Source organism: Schistocerca piceifrons, chromosome 2 (assembly GCF_021461385.2).
Source record: "Schistocerca piceifrons isolate TAMUIC-IGC-003096 chromosome 2, iqSchPice1.1, whole genome shotgun sequence".
NCBI lineage: Eukaryota > Metazoa > Arthropoda > Insecta > Orthoptera > Acrididae > Schistocerca > Schistocerca piceifrons.
Window position 1 is genome coordinate 922,143,062 of NC_060139.1, and position 22,972 is coordinate 922,166,033.

The 22,972-nt window shown below is 41.9% G+C and overlaps 1 protein-coding gene across 1 annotated transcript in view; it reads left to right on the forward strand.

The window, feature by feature from the left end:
• The window catches only part of LOC124775981 (probable G-protein coupled receptor CG31760), a 440,811-nt gene that overhangs the window by 156,708 nt on the left and 261,131 nt on the right, over positions 1-22,972 (forward strand). The window contains exons 3-4 of the mRNA XM_047250822.1: positions 20,777-20,896; positions 21,104-21,476. Of these exons, the coding sequence (XP_047106778.1) occupies positions 20,777-20,896; positions 21,104-21,476 (493 nt within the window). The remainder of the gene's footprint in view (positions 1-20,776; positions 20,897-21,103; positions 21,477-22,972) is intronic.

A 22,972-nucleotide genomic window follows, 5' to 3' on the forward strand; every position in this document is an offset into this window, starting at 1 on the left:
TATTAGTCTGCATTCCGCCATTAATACAGTGTTTCTCTTTTTTGAGGGGCTTTATACTTAGGCTCATAACATTAGCTCACTGTGTTTCAACACAGTTTTGTTGCATGAAATACATTATACATTACAAGAATGCCGTTTATGAAGATGAGAACAGTTCAAAAATGGTTCAAATGGCTCTGAGCACTATGGGACTTAACATCTGTGGTCATCAGTCCCCTAGAACGTAGAACTACTTAAACCTAACTAACCTAAGGACATCACACACATCCATGCTCGAGGCAGGATTCGAACCTGCGACCGTAGCAGTCGCGCCCATGAGAGCAGTGTTACGAGATCACTCACAGTTACTAGTTACTGGTGATTACTGTTTACATTCCGCTGTTGTTTACTTATCGCAGCATATAACATTAATACGTAATTGTTTTGAAAATTTAACGTGAGTGCATGTGATGTCTCTTTACCCTGTGTTTGCAGTGGAATTCTCTTTATTCCTTTGCGATGATTGTCTTACATGTTTCATCATCCTGAGAAACAGTTTCATGTTCTTAAATGATTTAGACTGCTACCATCTTCAGCGGCGTGTGTGTGTGTCTGTGTGTGTGTGTGTGGGCGCGCGCGCAACAGCAACACACATTCTTCATTTCGTAAGATTAGCCCATAATAAACTGCATCTTTTTTTCATGGCAACAGTGCACAATGTTAAAGAAAGATAAGAGTCGAGAATGATGTTACACACGGTAGATTTATAGTGTTTACAAGTTTTTGAAAGACTGAACAGAACTAAAATGTGGAACTTACTGAATGCCGAAGGAAACTACCATCATCTCATTCGAATTTTCAAAACAAAATTTAGGACTCATGACTGCTAACATCATAGGAATAACGGAAGTAACCTAAGAGCAGCACACAGACTAGGTCAAGGATGCGTTTTAATATCAAGACTGACAGTATTTCAAAAAAAACTACAAGACAGAGGTAAATTCTGACACAAAACCAAGGAAGGATACAGCTGTAAAATCTTTTATATGGTGCCGATATTTTGTAACACATAAAACAGAAGACGAGCTCGAATGGCCCGTGTACAAATTAAAAACAAATTCTGAAATTGTGTGACCTGTAAATATTAGGTCGATCATTCAAAATGATGTTTCTTTCAGATTTGACATAAGTTACATTAAGGTCGGACATCCCGAAGTACTACCCCAGATTACTTCTGGAATCAGTGCAGAGATGGGTGATGTCGATATTACTCTCACTGACGTTGAAAAACAACTAAAGTCGTTTAAAATCAAGTAACGCTTCAGGGCCCGATGGGATCCCTATTAGATTCTATCCAAAGCTTTCAACTGACTTAGCTCCCATTTTGGCTACAAAATATGGATCAAATGGCTCTGAGCACTATGGGACTCAACTTCTGAGGTCATCAGTCCGCTAGAACTTAGAACTACTTAAACCTAACTAACCTAAGGACATCACACACATCCATGCCCGAGGCAGGATTCGAACCTGCGACCGTAGCGGTCTCGCGGTTCCAGACTGTAGCGCCCAGAATCGCACGGCCACTCCGGCCGGCTTTTGGCTACAATATACTGTAAATAACTACACAAAAAAACTGTGTCAAGTGATTTAAAGAAACTACAGATCAGCCTCGCCTGCGAGACTACAGTTTAGCATCAACCACGCCCCTGAGATGTTAACAAGATCTGAACCTGATGACCTGTACTGTGAATAGGCCGCACCATGAGACCAGAAAAATATGAAGAAAAAGTCGAGCAACAGAAGCTAACGAACATCGGAATCTAAACATTGGTGGCCCAATTCAAAATGAAAATGCGTACCGTAGGTCACATAGGTAGACTGACACAACATAGATACTCTAACATAACACCAAAAAATAATTAATGTAAAGCAATGAAATTTCTTGAATACATTTCTCTAGTTAACATATGTAAATTATTAACATTGAAAGATAACATGTTAATTAAGCTCGAAATAAGTCATTGCAAATGTGAAATGCTAGTACATTAATGAGCGAAGTAACCACCATAATGTTGAATGCAAGTAAGGGAGCATCTATGTACTGCGTTATTCAGGTGCCAGGTGTCGGATGGAGTTCCATGCCTGTTGCACTGGATTGGTCAATACAGTGACAGTCATTGCTGTTTGTAATTGATCTGGAGTTGTCGTCTGATAATGTCCCATATGTGCTCGATTAGAGAAAGATGTGGTGGTGGAACAGGCCAAGGCAACATGTCGATAATTCGCAGAGCATGTTCGGTTACAGAAGGCGATATGTGGGCGAGCATTATCTTGTTGAAAAACACCTCCTGGAATGCTGTTCATGAATGGCAGCACAGCAGGTCGAATCACCAGACTGATGTACAAATTTGCAGTCAGAATGCGTGGAACAACCACCGAGAGTGCTCCAGCTGTCATATGAAATTGCACTCCTGACCACAACTGTAGGTATAGCTCCAGTGTGTCCGACACACTGGTAGGTTGATTTCCGGCGCTCAATTGGCCTCCTCCGTACCTATATACGTCCATCTCTGGCACCAAGGCAGAACCAGCTTTCGTCAGAAAACACAACAGACCTCCAACGCGTCCTCACTTGACACCTCCGGGGTCGCAAATGGCGGTGGTTAGGAGTCAGTGGAATGCACGCCAAAGGGCGTCTGGATCGGAGCTGTCCTTAAGGTAACCGATGTTTAATTGTTTGTTGTGTCACTCTGGTGCCAGCTGCTGTTCAAACTGCTGCTGCAGATGCAGCACGATGCGCCAGAGCCTTGCGCCGAACACGATGGTCTTCCGCCCGGGTAGTGCCATGAGGTCGTCTGCAGACCGTACTTTCTCCTGACCACCGCTGCCAGCAATCATGTACAGTGGCTAAATTCCTGCCAAATCTTTCTGCAGTACTGCAGAAGGAACTTCCAGCTTCTCGTAGCCCATTGAGCAAACTCAAAATGGCTCTGAGCACTATCGGACTTAACATCTGAGGTCATCAGTCCCCTAGAACTTAGAACTACTTAAACCTAACTAACCTAAGGACATCACACAAATTCATGCCCGAGGCAGGATTCGAACCTGCGACCGTAGCGGTCGCGGGGTTCCAGACTGAAGCGCCTAGAACCGCATGGCCACACCGGCCGGCGTTCAAACTCAGTGAGGTATTGTTAATGGCGTCTTTGTCTCCTTAAAGGTATGCTTCACTAACATCAGCTCACCACATCCAATCTCAAACTAACGTCCACGACCTTTACAGCGTGAATTTAAAACAAACCTGACTGCTAACTCCAGTCATGCTACAGATGCGAAATATGTCGCAGAACTCCTTCTTGGTGGTGCGAATTTTTTCCGTCAGTGTTTTACGAGAAATTTTTCTCATGAAACTACGAAATGAAACCAATTGTCACACAAAAATCCTGTTTCTTTTAATTTTTTTTACACCAAGATTAACTTGATTCCTGTCATTAGTTAGGCAAGACAATTAATTATGAAATTCTCAAGGTACAAATGAATTACAAACATGTACGATAATATTTTAGTACAGGTGGGTATGATTGCGAATGAAGTGATATAATTAGCTATGTTAACGTAAACCCCCGCATGACTGCTGAATTAGTCAATAGATTAAAGAAAAGACCCAGAAAAGTACATACAAGTTCCCTTGCCTAAGCGCATATTTTCAACTAGCTGATTCCTTAAATTAATTTTGAAAAGCGTAACACTAAATTGGAACAAACAACTTCATGGTCCCCTCGTCACGCAAATTTCGTTCATGCTTAACACTTATGAAATTCAGAGGATAGCTGTAGTAGTAGCTCAGACATACAAGTTCAGCCCCATCGATGATCAACTCTAGGACGAACTCCTCCCTCTCAGCAGCTATATGGAGAAGGTATCTCACCCTCTTGCGGTCCAAGGCGAAGAGGTTCCCCGTCTGGAGATCTAAGACGAAGTGTGTATATGCTCTTCTTCTCAAGATCTTGCTGGTTCTGCCAGTACAGGGTTCACGTTAACAATTCGCTGTAGACCTTCCAAGTTGCAACCAATGAAAAATTTAGAACAATAGCAACATCTCCCTTCTCCGAAAGTATCTGCTGTGATTAACCAGTTAACTTACACTTGTCTTTTAGAGTGTGGAAGTGAAACAGAAATTCCGTCCCACTACGATAATGACTTCACGTTTTATTCAGTGATAGGTCCTGCACGAATGCACCCTCGAGTCTTCAGCCTGCTACAAAAATAATTTGGTGAACTAATTCAGAACTCCCTCACAAAATTTAAACAGCAGCTACTGCTGTTCTCCTTTGAGACCAACAGCTATTTCTCGCTCTGTATTCTCCCATCTCATGCGTAAATTTCTATCTTTAGAAAGCTCTCTTTACGCTGCTTCTCACAATGGCAGTTTACAGCCTGGTAAAAGCCACCTTTAGCCCTCCCGAGGCTCTTATCGGAGCGTGGGACATCGTCTCGGACAGAGCCCATCCTTCCCGTGTAGGCCTGGCTCATGAATCATCCTTTGTACGAGGAACAGTTTTACGACTCGCTTGCCGTTGTACCCCTGCAGTCTTAACCTTTACACATTCAGCCAGTGGACCCAGCTTGCAGAAAAACGTGACACTTATCTTTCACCGAATAGAAATGAAACCGGAAAACGCTTGTTAGTTTCGCAGTTACCGGTGTTTGTTTCACTTACATCCGCACTTTGATGCGTCAGTAATAATTTCAATTGATTTGTTAGTCTTAACTTGGAGTAGTGGATTATTAATTAGGTTATGGAGCAGAGTTGCAGAAGATACCCTCAGAACTACCGTCCTAGCCGGCAGCTGTGGCCAAGCCGTTCTAGGCGTTGCAGTTCGGAACAGCGCTGCTGCTACGGTCGCAGGTTCGAATTCTGCCTCGGTCATGGATGTGTGTGATGTGCTTAGGTTAGTTAAGTATAAGTAGTTCAAGTCGAGGGGACTGATGACCTCAGATGTTTAGTCCCATAGTGCTTAGAGCCATTTGAACTACCGTCCTATCTCACTGACATCCATCTGTTGTCGAATCCCGCATCATATTCAGTTAACAGACGTAATAAGGAATCTCGAACAAAATGACCGCCTCCGTGGCAGCCAGCATGCATTCCGAAAACATCGGTCATGTTATAAACCAACTTTTGCTGTTCTCACATAATATATTGAAAGCCGTATATATCTGTGATGATGGCTGCAGTACTTCTTGATTTCCCAGCAACATTACAGTCGTTAGCGTATCAATGAGTATTAGCGAAAGTACGATTAAATGGGGTATGAGAAAAACATGTAACTACACTACGGATTTGTTGGCAGAGAGGATACAGCACGTTATCTTGTGTTGGGATCCTTGCTGTCCTTGTTGTATTTCAGTGACTGGGCATTCAATAACCACATACTTTTTCCAGATGATGGAGCTACGTGTAATGAAGTACTACCTGAAAAAAAACTGAAGAAGTACATGGTTATTACAAATGATTGAAGCGATTTCACAGCTCTACAATAACTTTATTATTTGAGATATTTTCACAATGCTTTACACACACATACAAAAACTCAAAAAGTTTTTTTAGGCATTCACAAATGTTCGATATGTGCCCCTTTAGTGATTCGGCAGACATCTAGCCGATAATAAAGTTCCTCCCACACTCGGCGCAGCATGTCCCCATCAATGAGTTCGAAAGCATCGTTGATGCGAGCTCGCAATTCTGGCACGTTTCTTGGTAGAGGAGGTTTAAACACTGAATCTTTCACATAACCCCACAGAAAGAAATCGCATGGGGTTAAGTCGGGAGGGCGTGGAGGCCATGACATGAATTGCTGATCATGATCTCCACCACGACCGATCCATCGGTTTTCTAATCTCCTGTTTAAGAAATGCCGAACATCATGATGGAAGTGCGGTGGAGCACCATCCTGTTGAAAGATGAAGTCGGCGCTGTCGGTCTCCAGTTGTGGCATGAGCCAGTTTTCCAGCATGTCCAGATACACGCGTCCTGTAACGTTTGTTTCGCAGAAGAAAAAGGGGCCGTAAACTTTCAACCGTGAGATTGCACAAAACACGTTAACTTTTGGTGAATTGCGAATTTTCTGCACGAATGCGTGAGGATTCTCTACCGCCCAAATTCGCACATTGTGTCTGTTCACTTCAGCATTAAGACGAAATGTTGCTTCATCACTGAAAACAAGTTTCGCACTGAACGCATCCTCTTCCATGAGCTGTTGCAACCGCGCCGAAATTTCAAAGCGTTTGACTTTGTCAACGGGTGTCAGGGCTTGTAGCAATTGTAACGGTAAGGCTTCTGCTTTAGCCTTTTCCGTAAGATTTTCCAAACCGTCGGCTGTGGTACGCCTAGCTCCCTGCTTGCTTTATTCGTCGACTTCCGCGGGCTACGCGTGAAACTTGCCCGCACGCGTTCAACCGTTTCTCCGCTCACTGCAGGCCGACCCGTTGATTTCCCCTTACAGAGGCGTACAGAAGCTTTAAACTGCGCATACCATCGCCGAATGGAGTTAGCAGTTGGTGGATCTTTGTTGAACTTCGTCCTGAAGTGTCGCTGCACTGTTATGACTGACTGATGTGAGTGCATTTCAAGCACGACATACGCTTTCTCGGCTCCTGTCGCCATTTTGTCTCACTGCGCTCTCGAGCGCTCTGGCAGCAGAGACCTAAAGTGCGGCTTCAGCCGAACAAAACTTTATGAGTTTTTCTACGTATCTGTAGTGTGTCGTGACCATATGTCAATGAATGGAGCTGCAGTGAATTTATGAAATCGCTTCAATCATTTGTAATAGCCCTGTATACAGTCAGATTCCAAAATGGTCGAAGATTGGCAGCTTCTGTTCAAGTTTCAGAAATGTGAAATTGAAAATTTATGAAAACGCGGTTGATTCAGATGTTAATAACAAGTTCTATAAAATGCACTGCCAGTGGCAGTAGATATGCGAGGAGCAGTGTACCGAGGTGGTGGTTAGCTTCGGTACGCCACTGTAGGAAACTTTTTAAATAGAGAATGAGTGTGTGTCCTACACGAGGCTCAAATTCCGGAGTATTGCGATTCAGAGTCTCGTGCAGCCATCCTGACTTTCTAGTATTTTCCACAGTCGTATTACGTGAATACTGTAGTGTTCCTTCGCTCAATGGCTAGGCTTTCCCGCTCTTATCCGCTCAGCCGGCCGCGGTGGCCGTGCAGTTCTGGCGCTGCAGTCCGGAACCGCGGGACTGCTACGGTCGCGGGTTCGAATCCTGCCTTGGGCATGGGTGTGTGTGATGTCCTTAGGTTAGTTAGGTTTAAGTGGTTCTAGGGGACTTATGACCTAAGATGTTGAGTCCCATAGTGCCCAGAGCCATTTTTTTTCTTATCCGCTCATATTTCGCTGCGTCTACAGTCACGACGATATCGACGGGTCGCTAAACTCTAACTTCACTTTCCTACATAAATTCCTAATTATTTAATCGTGGGAGTAACGAATTGTTTACTATTTTCAGGTCGCGTGTTAACGCTTCTTTTGAAATACTGATAAAGAACTTTCCTATGGAATATTGTGAATACATTATTTTACGTTGGTTATCGCAAGTCTGAAGTCGGAGTGTCGTTTGAGTGCTTCGAGGTCTTAGCCCGGCAAGAACTCATTTCGTACGAGAGAGAGGTCTCCGCTCTCATGAATTGTGGGCCTGCTCGCGAACAAACTTCCAGCCAACTCCCACCGTCCATATGCCGCTACTTCTCTCTCGAGAGGTCCTCCGGAAGCGGGTGCGAAACTTGGGCGCATTCCAGCTTATTTCTTTTCAGTGCTTTCTTTTCCCCGTGTTTACACTTAACAGGACAGAATTTCGCAACTAGAGTTAGGCGCTGTTTGAATTTGTTTTTAGTTTATGCTAGGGGCTCCGGAAGAAATATTACATAGTGCCTCAGAAAGTAAGTTACAAATGTTGTCTCACAGTAAGGACGTTGCTGCCCAACAAGAGTGGCACACTGTCAGAAGAGATTTCAAGTTCCCGGTTTCTTGCAGATACAGTTTTGCTTCGGTACAGAAACCAGGTGCACTGAAGTGTGTGATTGAAATGGCGTACCAACTGGAAAGTTACTCTAAGGCTGACGTACGCAGGACATTAGGATTCTTGTGGGCAGAATGTCTAAATTGCACACAGACCCACCGTGAAATTCTCGTGATATACGGACCAAACGCAATGTCGCGTCCAGCTGTAGCCAACAATTTGACGAAGGCTGCACAGATATGAGTGATGCTGAATATAAATTCTGATCTAGCATCATGCGATTTCCAGTTTTCGGCAAGCTGGAAGGAGATCTTGGGGGAAAGACGTATTTCTAAGATGATGACGTCCACATGGAGGCCCTGGAATGTCTCTGTGGCCAAAGAGCGGATATCTCTTGTCGAGGAACTAAATTATTGGTAGTGTGTACCCACTGTTTTTTACAGAGACTTGGTGACTACGTTGGAAAATAGTGTCATGTATCTATGTCACTTTCAATTTGGTGCAGCATTCAATAAAAGTATCTTGGCCTGCTGTAATAATGTGTAACTTACTATTTGAAGTCCCGTCGTATTAGTTCACTAGTGTCAAAAGCACTGAAACCTGGTTGGTAGGTACTCAGAGAGCGCACAGGATAAGGTTACGATTGTGGATGGGGCCGTAAACAGTTACTGTGAGTTGCACAATCAAACACACAACTTTATTTTTCTAAGAACCACTTATTTACATACTGCTTCAAAAGACCACAATTAGACAATACGGCTGAAGGCCTAATTAAAGAAAACTTGGGATACTTTCTGAGCTGAAGGCCCAAAACCACACCAAAAACAAGAACGGCTGAAGGCTTAGAAATCAAAAGCTATTAAAAATAGAAGGTAATTTAAAAAAAACATGCAATTGAAAACAATTAGCGGCCGAAGGCCTACACTACACATCTGAAGGACAACTACAATTAAAACACACTAATAAACATTTTTTCTAACCAAGAAATTTCTTTTTAAACTTACAACAGAACGGCTGAAAGCCTAATCAAAGAAATATTAACTTATTGCACGACTGAAGGCCACAAACAAATTTGAAGCAACGGCTGAAGGTCTGGACAACAAGTTACACAAACAATTTAAAATAAACACCTTCCTTCTAATAAAAAAAAATCCTTTAAAGAATACGAACGTCTAAAGGCCTTATTAAAAGAGGGTCACGTAAACCCTTGGATGAAGGCCAGACATAACACATCGAACAACTAACGGCTTAGGGTCTGGATTACAAACAATTTCAGATATAACAAATTTTAAGGAAAAAATATTTTAAAAAAAAATAAAATCAATCTTCAAAATTTCTATTTAACATGGCTGAAGGCCTGTATGCAAAATTTAAAAAGAACTGAATTAATACAAGGCCGAAGGCCTCACGCAATACTTCAGACTAAAATTAAAATCACAATCTAAAACATACAGAACAAGTGGTGCTCAGAAGTGTTCCAAGGGTCGGCCTGAGAAGGTAGCTCAAACGTAATGTGAGGTGAGACAGGCAGCCAAGAGATAAAGTTAAATAATCGGATGGCAACCCAAACTAGGGACGGCCCAAGGACCGACCAACAATTTAACCAATTCCGTCCGACCAACGGCACAACGATGGAAACTCTCGGCCGAGGACAAGGATACAAACAACACTAAGTCTTCAGAAATTGGCGTCTAAAAACAGCCAAGGGAACAATAACCACTCTAAGCAAAATATGGACCAAACAACTTAAAATTCTGTCGAACTACGCGCCGCGCTGGACAGTATCAACACGACGAGGAAAGGCGTACTGCCAGAAAACTACACTAACGTCCAGGGCAGGTAACTGAGGCGTTAACAACTACAGGGCAGAAATTACCGCTGGTGCACTTCACTGTCAAGTAACAGCCAATTTAATAATTAATCGCAATATAGGAAGACAGCTGCAAGATTTCTCCGACTCCAACACATCATACATTGCTGCTAGCCCAAACGGCCCAAGGAGCAACAACCCGCAAATGAACGAAGAGATGTCCCAATAGTTGAGGTTTCATAATCGGTTAACTGATCACTCAACTTCAGCATCCAGGTTCGGTGGGCAACGAACTTTGTCGCTCTCACAGCTAGCGCCTCACGATTCGACAGCGCGTGCACACTGCCAGCAGTCCTGGCCTGGTCTCGCGCCGCGGAGACTTCCTCGCTGCTCTGTCCCAACCGACTGACCACCACACACACCACCAGCACCCGGAAAATACTAGCGGTCACACAACGACAGGCGCTGCTGCTGCCACTCAAGGAGGTAAGCCAGCAACTTCGTTACGCCAGTAAGTAAGGAAGAAACAAGACGCCACTCGAGGTGACAAAATGCCAAAGAACTAACTGCATGAACGCAAGCCACACACGCCTCAAGTTTTACTTTTATTTTTATGAACTCTTTCGAGAAATACACCAGTCCTTCACCTATAAGTGCAGTGCAATATAAAACTGAATTCAATAACTTTGTTGACATGAAGAGTATAAGGTTTCTACATTAGGCGAATCCACAGTTCTGTCCAGAGTCTAATACATGCAGTCACGACACTCTGAAGAGGAAGTTGTAATCGTTTGACAGCTAGGGTGGCACTACAGCGTTGAAAAGCATGGAGAAAATCAAATGCGCCGGGAGGATAACGTTAGTTTTCAATTATTTTTCTACTTAATTAACGAACTAGTTGTTGTATTTTTATAGAGTACAATGATTCGATTATTCTTGCACTTCACTCAACTTTCCAATAGGCAATTATTTTTGTAAATGTAATTATTTTTGCTTCAAAGGCGAGTGTATTGAAGATTCCTGCCGTTTGTGGCTGAGATTTAACAACAATTGTGGAATTTGTTTCTTCCGTGCAGGGAAATATTTCTGTTTGTTTTGACCATTTTTATCACGTGTATGTGGGGTTCCCTTAACGTACATGTGTGGTGGTTTATTTGGAACGTTAAATAATGTAGGTATTACAAAAAGGTCAGGTTGTCTGGTGTTTACTACCATTTTTTTGTTACTAAAGAAAAACCACATTATTCACTAAATGCCTGTACATTACAAGTGAATCGTAAGCTGACTGTCCTGTAACGTACTGCTTCGTACCTGTAGGGGCCTTAGGAAACTAAGTGATGACAAATGTGATGACATTTTTTAGTTATTGTCAGTTGTTGCGGCACTACTAACAAACCCTATTGTACAAACTATGTTAGAAATCACTGTAAACGTTAGCACTCACACTCATAGGATATTGTAATCAGAAGCGTCGCTTGCTGACCGCTTGGGGCACTGCTATCGCTGTGGGTAACAAGACAGAGACGTAGAGTCGCTACTAGTATGTTACACTGTGGTTCTGTTTGTGATATTTGCCACAAAAAGCACCTTTCCAGAGTCTATGTATAAAAGAGAAACGCTGGATTCCAAAGTTTAAGTTGATGTCTAGTAGTCTGTCCGCTAGTGAGCACTTCTGTGTCGACCGTTGGTCTAAACTTGTGTCTGTGCTGATGTGGAGGCCTGATTTTGGAATGATATTGCTGCTTCTGCGAAAATAGTAAATAAGGTAATATCTGGATATGCCTTTGCGTGTGGTAGCATTCCTAAAGGTGGATTGTCGCGGTTAGGAAGCATTTTAAGTTTTGCATCTTCGGTAACATTGACGGTTTAACCACTTAATAATATGCATGAATTCAGAAAAGCATCACATTGCAATAACGCTTGCCTATAACTGTGCTTTTTTCCCGAATGTTCAAATGTGTTTGAGTTCCTAAGGGACCAAACTGCTGAGGTCATCGGTCCCTAACTTACACACTACTTAAACTAACTTACGCTAAGAACAACATACACACCCATGCCCGAAGGAGGACTCCAACCTCCGGCGGGATGGGCCTCGCAGTGACATGGCCGTGACATGGCGTCTCAACCTCACGGCCACTCCGCACGGCTTTGTTTCCGAGAGCTATCATTCCGGCGACAACTGGTATTGGATAAGTTTTTAAATTACTGTAGGCGTTAATCTGAACAATCTCAATGTTTAGATTTAGCACGTGTGGAAAGTTTATCAATCAGAAAAATAAAAATTAGTTGAATAGCGGATCTCAAATTCTATCCTTCCAGATAAGATCACGAGGCCTGCACCTATATTTTGAAGTAATTAGTGTTTCTTAAGTATTAAACATTTTTACTGGCTGAGGACCACCAACCGTGTGTTAACTTAATTACAGAATATATGTATAGTCACCTCGGTTGCACAAAATTGTTGTCAAATTGACCATGGTCAATAATGCGTAATTCAGTTAACGCACGGTTGCTGGACCTCAGGAAATAAAAATGTTTAAAATTTCAAGATTCCTATCTGCTGTTACGATATACAAAGACTTTAAAATGAAAATTCTGAATACAGTCAAGGCAATTAATTTCAATAAACAATGTGAAGCGAGGGGACTTGTTCCTAATTATGTGAAGTGTTATCTGAACTTCAAGCAGTGCAAAAAAGAAAGAAATGCTTTCAAACGTTTAGTGCAAAAAATTATGTCTGAAAATATAAGTGCCCTGTACGCTAAGAAAGCTGTTTTAAATGAATAAGCATATATTTGTATTTATAACAAACAAAAATTTTAAGGCCCATTATAATATTCAAATTGATGATTTTTGGTTTCACATTAACAAACAATTAGCGAACTATAGACAAAACATTCTCATTAGGCACGAAAGGAAGCTAAACAACCAATGCCTTCTACCTGTAAAATCATGTAATCCCCCTAGTTTTTAAAAAAAGTGATGGTATATTCTATGACATTGTTTTAAAAAAGACTGACATTAATTTCAGAAAAGCTGAGATGTCGCTACTGGAAAAAGGCTGAAAGTATAACGTCATGCCTCAGGTATCCAGACAAAATGTACTTGAAAATTTTGTTGTTGATCTAAAATCAGGCCTAGACAGTATAAAAATGGACAGTTCTCGTCAGACTAGAGTATCACATGATGTTTTTAATATTGTCAGCAAAAACTTAATCAGTTCTCATAATATTGTTAATTCCGACAAAAAAACTAATTAAAATCATAAATACCAAGCTTGTAGAAAAAGATGCTTTCGTAACGAAGGCTGATAGGGTAATACCATTGTCATTCCTAGCAAACAAGAATATGTTATGGAACCTCTACAGTTCTTTCAGGAAAACGATATTTCCGAGCTACATGAGGACCCTACACTAACTTTGCAGAAAGAAGTCAGAACCGCTATTAACGATGCCAAAGCTCTTCTTAAACCTTTTCAAAAAAAGAAAAAAAAGCAGCTAAAGCTAATCAACATGAATCTGCAGCCGCCTAAGTTATGAGCTCAGGCTAAAGTCCATAAAAAAACCATCCGATCCTCCCAATTTCCAACAGTATGAACAGTGCTTATCACGACTTACCCAAATTCTTACAAGGTATATTGAAAAAATAGTTTTCCGTAGCAATTATTCTGTTTATAATAGTCAAGATTTAGTTAATAAAATCAAAGACGTTCACTGTGATAGAGATACGAAATTAATTTCTTTTGACATTAAAAATCTTTACACAATTGTGCCGATACTTGAAGTCTTAGACATAGTAGAAAATAATTTACTTTCTTTCAAAAAAGATTTAGCTGACAAGCAAATCATCGAATTTGTGAATTTACTTCGTGTTGTAGTAAAATACAATTATTTGAATTTAATGCAAAACTATCTCAGTAACTAGATGGCCTTGCAAAGGGGGACCCCTTATCAGGAATCCTTGCAGATATGCTCATTAATTCCTTAGAAGTAAAAATTTTCAATAAGTTTTCAGCGTCAACTGTAGGCATTCTTTCATACGCCAGGTATGTGGATGACATCTTGATCATTTACAAAGGGCCTAATGATGGTATTGATAGACTTTTTAATATGTTCAACGAGTTTCACGAAAATGTTTCTTTCACCTGTGAACGCGAAAACGAGTTCCTGCTATTAAACTTTCTAGATCTTACTCTTACGATAGTAGATGACAAAATTAGCTTCAATATCTCCCGTAAGGAAACCAGTTCTGATTATATTATACCAGTCACTTCAGTACACCTGCAATCTCATAAGATGGCCTTTTTTCATGCAGCTATTCATAGAGCCACCTCCACCCCCCTTTCTTCTGATAAACTCAATTCTGAAATCAATCTGATTAAAACTGTTGCTGTCAATAATGGCTATGATCCTTGTATAGTAGATAGTATTAATAACAGGAAAATCAATAAGAGAGTCACCACCTTAGGTCTTGCTAATAACGAACCTAATGAAAAGAAAAAAAAATTCTCTATACCATTCCTGGGTCCAATTTCTTACAGAGTACAGCGCTTGCTTAAAAATAAATATAACTATAGAGTAATCTTCTCCACTAATAATTCTTTAAAAATTAACATCATACATAACTTGAAACCTATGCTGTCCCCTTTGCTGAATTCTGGTCTCTATAAAATTATTTACGACAATCGTCCCGCCAATTACATAGGCCAAAAAGGCTGAGCTATTTCGACAAAATTCAAGGAACAGCTTCTAGGCAAAAAAACACCAAAGTTTACAGTTCAACTTTAGCTGACCATTTGTTAATCACAGGATATAATCCTAAAGATGTAAAAGACGTCCAGATCTTGCGCTCGGAGAAAAAAGGCTTTGGGCTTAACGTCTTAGAAGAGATGGATATATTTAAACACCTATCTCTGAGTGACGGTCTCATACTTAACGAACAGATGCAATTTCGCAACAAAAACGTTTTTCAAGGTATAGAGCTGCTAATCTAAAAATGGTATGAATGGCGATACTCTCCTCAATGTAGAATCTTAAATGCCGTTTTCTTTTACATTTTCGTATTTTCTATGTACATAATTTCAGTTGTATTTCTTTTGTAAAATAAAACCGTTACGGTGTGTTGTAACTTTCATGCACTGGTCCCTGTTGTTGCCTGTAATGTTTAAAATTGTCAATGTAGTGTCTCATTTACTCTTCTCTGTAATTCGATCACTTTTTGCTAGGTAGCGGCTGTTTGATGCAGTGCTTGGCCCTAAGCGAGTTCGAAATTGCCATTGTCTTTCGATGGAAGATTTTATTCCAGTTGTAAAACGTGTTACATTTTTACAGTTTAATTTTTATTGTTGTGACGATTTCTATTTGACGAGTGCATTTTTCTCAAATGTTTTTCACAAATGGTGTGATTACATGCATTTACACTGTTTGCACATTTTATGGAAGTATTTCATATTTTTGAGCCACGTCATTATATTTTCTAGGTAATCCTGTGTAATTTTTATTCTGACGAAGACCGCCTTACTACTGTCGAAACCATGATCAATTTGACAACAATTTTGCGCAACTGAGATAGCTATACATACATTCTGTAATTAATTTCTTGAGTTCTTTAGTGATGAGAATCGGTAAATAATTCACAGTTATAAATAAACTCACACTATGGATTCTTTTATTGATTTCGCAGTTACGCTATCTCCGAATGCATTTCGCACAACTACTCTCACGATGAGGGGCTGATCTTGTGCCACGAAACAGTTCTCAAGACTTATTCTAATAAAACGACTCGATAGGCACTAATGCTGCAGTGAAATCTAAGAAAATTCCGTCGCGGAAGAGGGCTGTCGCAGGAAATGGGTTCATAAAATGGCCGTTGTGTCTTTTACAATTTCTAATAGTCAGCGAGGAGAACGAAAATGACTAAAGCGATATTTGAACTACTCGCGCTCCAGCGACTCCGGAATCCACCTTGATCGACAATCGAAGATGAAGAATGGCGAAAAACTTACTCAAAAAAAATTATATGCTACAATATCACTCTTTAACTATTTTTCCTTCAAAGCATTGAATTTAAATTTTGTTTAAAGAATTAATTTCGTAAACTTACTGTTTATTTCCAAATTACTGTGATAACAACGATGTCCAGTGACTAACGTATGTTCATGTCTTCTAATTTCTGCTGGTCAATACAGAAACGAATTTCAATAGATTTCAAGGTCTCATTATTGAACCCCCACATCACACTCAATACTCAAGAGTTCGTAAATTAAAACTGTTCGGACTCACATTACAGCTCGCGATATCCATGTATTAATAAGAGATCTGCTGGAACATAATACTCTTGCTTTTCACTCACCAAGATTTATTTTATGTAGCAAGTAGCATGGTTTTCTACAGTTTATCGTGTTGCAGAATACTATAATTGCATTGGTTAGCAGAGTTCAGCTGTCTGTTGTCGCACAGGTAAGCCGTGGCATTATTCGGGCCAGGTTCAGACAATGGTTAATGCATTTAAGGAACAGTCAGATTATATTCAGTGAAATTGAAATTTGGTTAACATACATACTGGTAACACTTAGTTCAAAGGTTGTGTACATGTTTAACATTGGATATCCAAAAGACTGAGATGAAAAACTTACTATAATATAAGACCAAATTCGTGATGTTTGTAGGGATTGTATGTAATGTTTGTAATTACACACGTAGGAATTCTATAACACAGTAGCTTCATATGAAATAATGGTACATGTAATGGTGACACATAGCCTTTAATGAGTATAAAAATACACTACGTGGAGAGTCATACAGATATAAAAGTTAAAAGCATAAAATTAACAGTGCGTATGCAAGAAAACTGGTGAAGGTCCATACCTTTTGGTTCAGGCCCGATAAAAGTGCAACTTTTTTTGTGTTCCATAAGTGACTGTGACGAGATATAAGAATCCTACATTAAATGTTTTGCATCCGTGCCCAACACAGAAAAGGACTGCGCGTTTCCGTCTAGCTCGTGTATCGACACATGTCATGAAGCAGAGATCTTCTACCTATCCAGCAATGCTGATTTCAGTGCCATCACAATGAGTACACAAATTATGAGACAAGTGCGTGTTCTCTGGTGTATGTTGTTGTTGTTGTGGTCTTCAGTCCTGAGACTGGTATGATGTAGCTCTCCATTCTACTCTATCCTGTGCAAGCTTCTTCATCTCCCAGTAGCTACTGCAGCCTACATCCTTCTGAGTCTGCTTAATGTATTCATCTCTTCGTCTCCCTCTACGATTTCTACCCTCCACGCTGCCCTCCAATACTAAATTGGTGATCCCTCGATGTCTGAGAACATGTCCTATCAACCGATCCCTTCTTCTAGTCAAGTTGTGCCACAAGCTCCTCTTCTCCCAAATTCTATTCAATACCTCCTCATTAGTTATGTGATCTACCCATCTAATCTCCAGCATTCTTCTGTAGCACCACATTTCGAAAGCTTCTATTCTCTTCTTGTCTAAACTATTTATCGTCCACGTTTCAATTCCATACATGGCTACACTCCATACAAATACTTTCAGGAACGACTTCCTGACACTTAAATCTATACTCGATGTTAACAAATTTTTCTTCTTCAGAAACGCTTTCTTTGCCATTGCCAGTCTACATTTTATATCCTCTCTACTTCGATCACCATCAGTCATTTTGCTCCCTAAATAGCAAAACTCCTTTACTACTTTAAGTGTCTCATTTCCTAATGTAATTCCCTCAGCATCACCAGACTTAATTCGACTACATTCCATTATCCTTGTTTTGCTTTTGTTAGTGTTCATCTCATACCCTCTTTTCAAGACACTGTCCATTCCGTTCAGATGCTCTTCCAAGTCCTTTGCTGTCGCTGACAGAATAACAATGTCAACAGAGAACCTCAAAATTTTTACTTCTTCTCCATGGATTTTTTTACCTACTCCGAACTTTTCTTTTGTTTCCTTTATTGCTTGCTCAATATACAGATTGAATAACATCGGGGATAGGCTTCTCTGGTGTATATCTGTCTGTAAATACGCGAATATAAGGAAGGACTGACCCCATTATTAACGACATATGCTGTGCTCAGATATTTGTATTAGTTCACCGTTCATTCGTGAACTTTGTCGTTACCGACCACTCGAAAATACCTTGGTATTCCGTCGGTCGTAGCTTACAAGGAGTGGCAAGACAATGCATTCGAAAATTTCTTCGAGTGAAATGAAACAACAGTTTTATTGTTTCCAGGGATTGTTTATTTATTTCCACTCTTTTCAAAGGTTTAAACTGTCAATAGGCGACTTTATGAGGATCAATATGGCATGTGTGTGTTATGCTACGACTTTGGGGTAACCTGTCACACTTAGACAGTGAAGAAAAATAAAACACTATTTTCTGCGAGCCTTGGATACTTGTCGCGTGCCATTGTAAAGTAATTGTTTTAAAGAGGTTCACGTCACTACACTTCCGTTTTCGAACTATCGACGTCTAAGGTATTAATGCAGGTCCCTGTGAGACCAGGTGAAAACCTTAAATCACTCAAAAATACGGAATTTTCTTGTATGTATCAAGCTTGGAACCCAACAATTTCCGAAAAATCTAAGAACGGGTAATTCAGATCCCGTGCGGATATATGTGAAGAATGCACTTCCTGAGGTGGAAGTCAAGTGACCTTGTAGGATGACAGCCACCAGTAAAGTAAGGTCGTCATGCAAAACCTGAAGAATGCCCTTCCCAATTGAGGCGGAAGTCAAGTGATCTTGTAGATGAAAACCACTTTTAAAGTAAGCTCGTCATTCAAAGACACCCATTAAAAAAAGCTTACTGGTTGCTTTGCGGCGCGGTAAACGGCGTAAAACTGATACGAGACGATCATGTAACGTACCACCGCTTATATAATTCATGGTCATGAAATTGGGTGTATGTGCTAATCGCTTGTATGTTATCAACGGAGTAGTAAGAGTCAACGTGAAGAAGTCACAGAATGGTAGAAATGACTTCGCTTGATTGGATGTGAGGACGACCATAGCGTGAATGAAGCTGGCGATTTGGTGATGGACCAAAAATCCTTCTCATAATTATTTTCCCTGATACTTCTGAACTGTCTCTTTGATGATCCAGTACCAGGAACATTGCCTAGATGCATTCTGGTTACACTTCTGTTTTGCACTTGCTGATGAGCTCTTTCTGTCGTATACGTTGTTAGTTGTTATGAACGATCTTTCTGTTTTGTGTATCCATTTATGTATGCTAAATTTTTCTTACAGTTTTTGAAAAATTCTTTTTGCAAGATACTCGAACTTTCTGTCTTCTCTATTTAATTTTTGTTTCTATCTAAAACTTTTGTGCCTTTTTTGTGCTAGTGAGAAATTTAACTCTCTTCGCGGATTCTTAAACTTGTTCTACAGGGTACCTGTTCCCAGAATCTGACTTGAGTTTCTTTATCTACTAGAGTTGCAGACGGTATAGCAGAATCACCCGCAAAAGAAAGCTGCTTTGCCTCAATACGTTTCAACCGTGAATTTACCTTCAAAATCTTTTCTTAAAGAATTTACTTTATTTACTAGAGATTCATCAAGAACATTAACACATTTAATCGCACTATGTGAGCGTGGAAGTAGTTGCCAGTGGGTAACTGATGAAAACAAATTTCTTTCAACAAATGGAAATTTTATTCCTAAAATCCCTTTCTTTTTTTAAAAACAGATTTAAAAATTATAATCAAGTTACAATTTATTCAGAGGCAGAAATAGCAATTTTTTTTGACAGTATGAGCTTTCGGGCTGAGAACTTTGCCGCTCCCTTTTAAGACGGCCTTAGTCACGACCGCTCACACAACCTCTGAAAGACTACACTGGTGCAAATCTGCAACACACCAGATTACTTTAAATTAAAAATTTTAACCACTCACACAAACACATAAACTATGCACCCCTTAGGAGGGATGGAAATGGTACAAAACACTCACATTAAAAAAATTAGTTGCCACCGAAAGTGCAACTTGTTTTTAAAAGAAAACTCTTACGGTGGAAGGGTGGCAAATTTATATACTAAAATGACCATTTAAATAAAAACCCGTGAAATGCAGTCTTACATAAAATGTACAAACATGCTCTACATTACACATATGCCGCCTCTCAAGATGATAGGCAAGATAAGAAACATATTTCAGGAATTTGGCCTTTACACCTTAAGCAATAAATTCGTTAACACCGGATCCTGCAAGCATGACAGAGGCAGCTATTAACGTGCGGCAGAACGACAGACAGACAGACAGACACTAACTGCCTAACAAATGCGGACGGGAGACAGATGAGGAAGCTGGGAACGAGAGACTGAGCAAGAAAACAAGTAGAATTTAACAAGTAAATGAAACAACATATCACGAATCCCTTCTAATAAACTGTGATGTCTGGCGAAGACCTGGCGCAGCACCCCCAAAACGCTCTCCCGAACCGTCCGCTGCCAGCCGCTTCGACGGACGCAGGAAGGCGCGCCGATCTCGCGTGTCACGCTCGCCCCGGCCAGACCAATGTTGTGGGTTGACTCTTGTTGCTCTCGTGTCAGCCGCGAAGCCACTATCCCTCGCTATACGGCGGGGCCCACTGGACTGACGTGGCGACCTCACATGCGCCGACGCTCAAGACTGACAAGTCATCTTGTGCCTCAGTGCGGACAGCGTGGCTGCTGTTGTATGGACGACGCCTGAGACATGGTGCTGGTGGTGTCATAGTGATTGTTTGTTTGCAGGCTGTGATGACTTAGGGACTATTTTACATTGTTGGCAGGCGTGATGAATACGCTGGTGCATATTCTGGTGATGCCTAACAGGCATGTGGTGACGACGCGACTAAAGTCACTGGACGACGCCTCAGACTCAGTGCTAGTGGTGTCATCGTGGCTGTTCACGGGCTGTGATGATTTAGGGACTACTTTACGTTGTTGACAGGCCTGCTGGACGCGCTGGTGCGCAGCCTGGTGATGTCGGACCGGCACGTGGTGACAGCGTGGTTGCTGTTGCATGGACGACGCCTGAGGCTTGGTGCTGGTGGTGTCATAGTGATTGTTTGTTTGCAGGTTGTGATGACTTAGGGACTATTTTGCATTGCTGGCAGGCGTGCTGAATACTCTGGTATATATCCTGGTGATGCCTAATAGGCATTTGGTGACGGCGCGACTACAGTCGCTGGACGACGCCTCAGGCTCAGTGCTGGTGGTGTCATTGTGACTGTTTACGGGCTGTGATGACTTAGGGAGTACTTTACGCTGTTGACAGGCCTGCTGGACGCGCTGGTGCGCAGCCTGGTGATGTCGGACCGGCACGTGGTGGCGGCGCGGCTGCTGTCGCTGGATGACTCCTCCGGCTCGGTGCTGGCGGTGTCAGCGTGGCAGCGCGCCCGCGGCCCGGCGCCCGCGCTGGCGGGCCCGACTCGCGACGACGCCGCCCCCGTGGCTGGACGGCGCCCCGACGCGCACCTGCCCTGGTTCGAGGACGCCGCCTCCAGCCCTGCACTCCGCTCGCCCAAGTTCGTGCCGTCGCCCGTGAACGCCTCGTACCGCGGCTGGTGGACCTACCCCTACTACTCGTGCCACGTGCGCCTCTGGCTCGTCTCCTACAGCATCGCCATTCAGCCCTCGTCGCACCGGGGGTGAGTTTGCGGCCGCTGCAGTGGTGCACAGCATGCATCACTGCGTTGTTTTCCAACACGAGCCTTACTAAAAAAAAATTCGGTGCTTCACATATAGACTCTAAGAAAGGAAGAAACGACACACCATGAGGGACTTAGCCAAGTAGAATGGAAATTGGATGATTTATTCAGGAGATAGATCTTCACAGACTGAACAAGTCAACAACGCATTGGTCCAAATGTTCAAATGTGTCTAAATTCCTATGGTGTGCGTACTGTAAGACCTTCGGTACACACACCATCAGATTATTTGACTTGTCGCTCTAACGAAGTAGGCGAGTGTCAGCAGTATGTCTCGTGGTCTTATCGGGGCGTGTTTATCTTCTGCCGTTAGGTCAGACGATAGAAATGCCACTTCCACGCTTAGAGTAGCAGATTGACGGTGACCAACTGTAAACAGAACTTGATTAATTTTCGCACACATTTATTAAAATAATAAAAAGGATAGACATTACGTAACTTGATTCTGGATGCTGTTTACAATTGACAATCTGAAGTTCCTTTGGTCTTGGTACGTTAATCTTATTCTCACATATATCTGATACTTGACAAAGTGTCTATACATTTATCTTCATGGCTATGTACAGAAATATGATAATCTTATTAGGCGCAGAGTGAAACTTGACTATAGACTGGTACAGACTAAGGCAGACTAATGCAGACTGGTACAGACTAATGCAGACTGACTAATCGGAGGTCTGTACACTCGTTATAATACCTCGCGCGTTCAGGTATCACTGCACGAGTGTGATCCGCGAGGAGAAAAGGTTCTACATCAGCAGCAATCTCATTGACTGCGTTACATATTAATACGTGGATCGGTGGAAGCAGAATTTGGTCCGTCTCTAAGACAGCCCCCTCTCGTAGTGCGGAGACGAACGAGCGCTGCGTCTGCGCTGTTGTGCTTAGCGGGGCGCGCTCTCGTGGGAAAGTTGTCTACGTGCTGACTACGCGGAACTATGTACACAACAATTCCTAAGGGACCAAACTGCTGAGGTCGTCGGTCCATAGACTTACACACTACTTAAACTAACTTAAACTAAACTACGCTTAGGAAAAACACACACCCATGCCCGAGGGAGGACTCGAACCTCCGGCGTGAGGGGCCGCACGATTCGTGACATGTCACCTCTAACCGCGCGGCCACTCCGCGTGGCCGTATTGGTCCACCTCTGCTCTTATGCAAGCAGTTATTCAGTTTGCCATTGATAGACATGTTGAGTGTCTTCCTGAGGTATATCGTGCCAAATTCTGTCCAATTGGCGCGTAAGACCGTCAAAAATCCTACCTGGTTTCTACATCTACATCTACATTTATACTCCGCAAGCCACCCAACGGTGTGTGGCGGAGGGCAATTTACGTGCCACTGTCATTACCTACCTTTCCTGTTCCAGTCGCGTATGGTTCGCGGGAAGAAAGACTGCCGGAAAGCCTCCGTGCACGCTCGAATCTCTCTA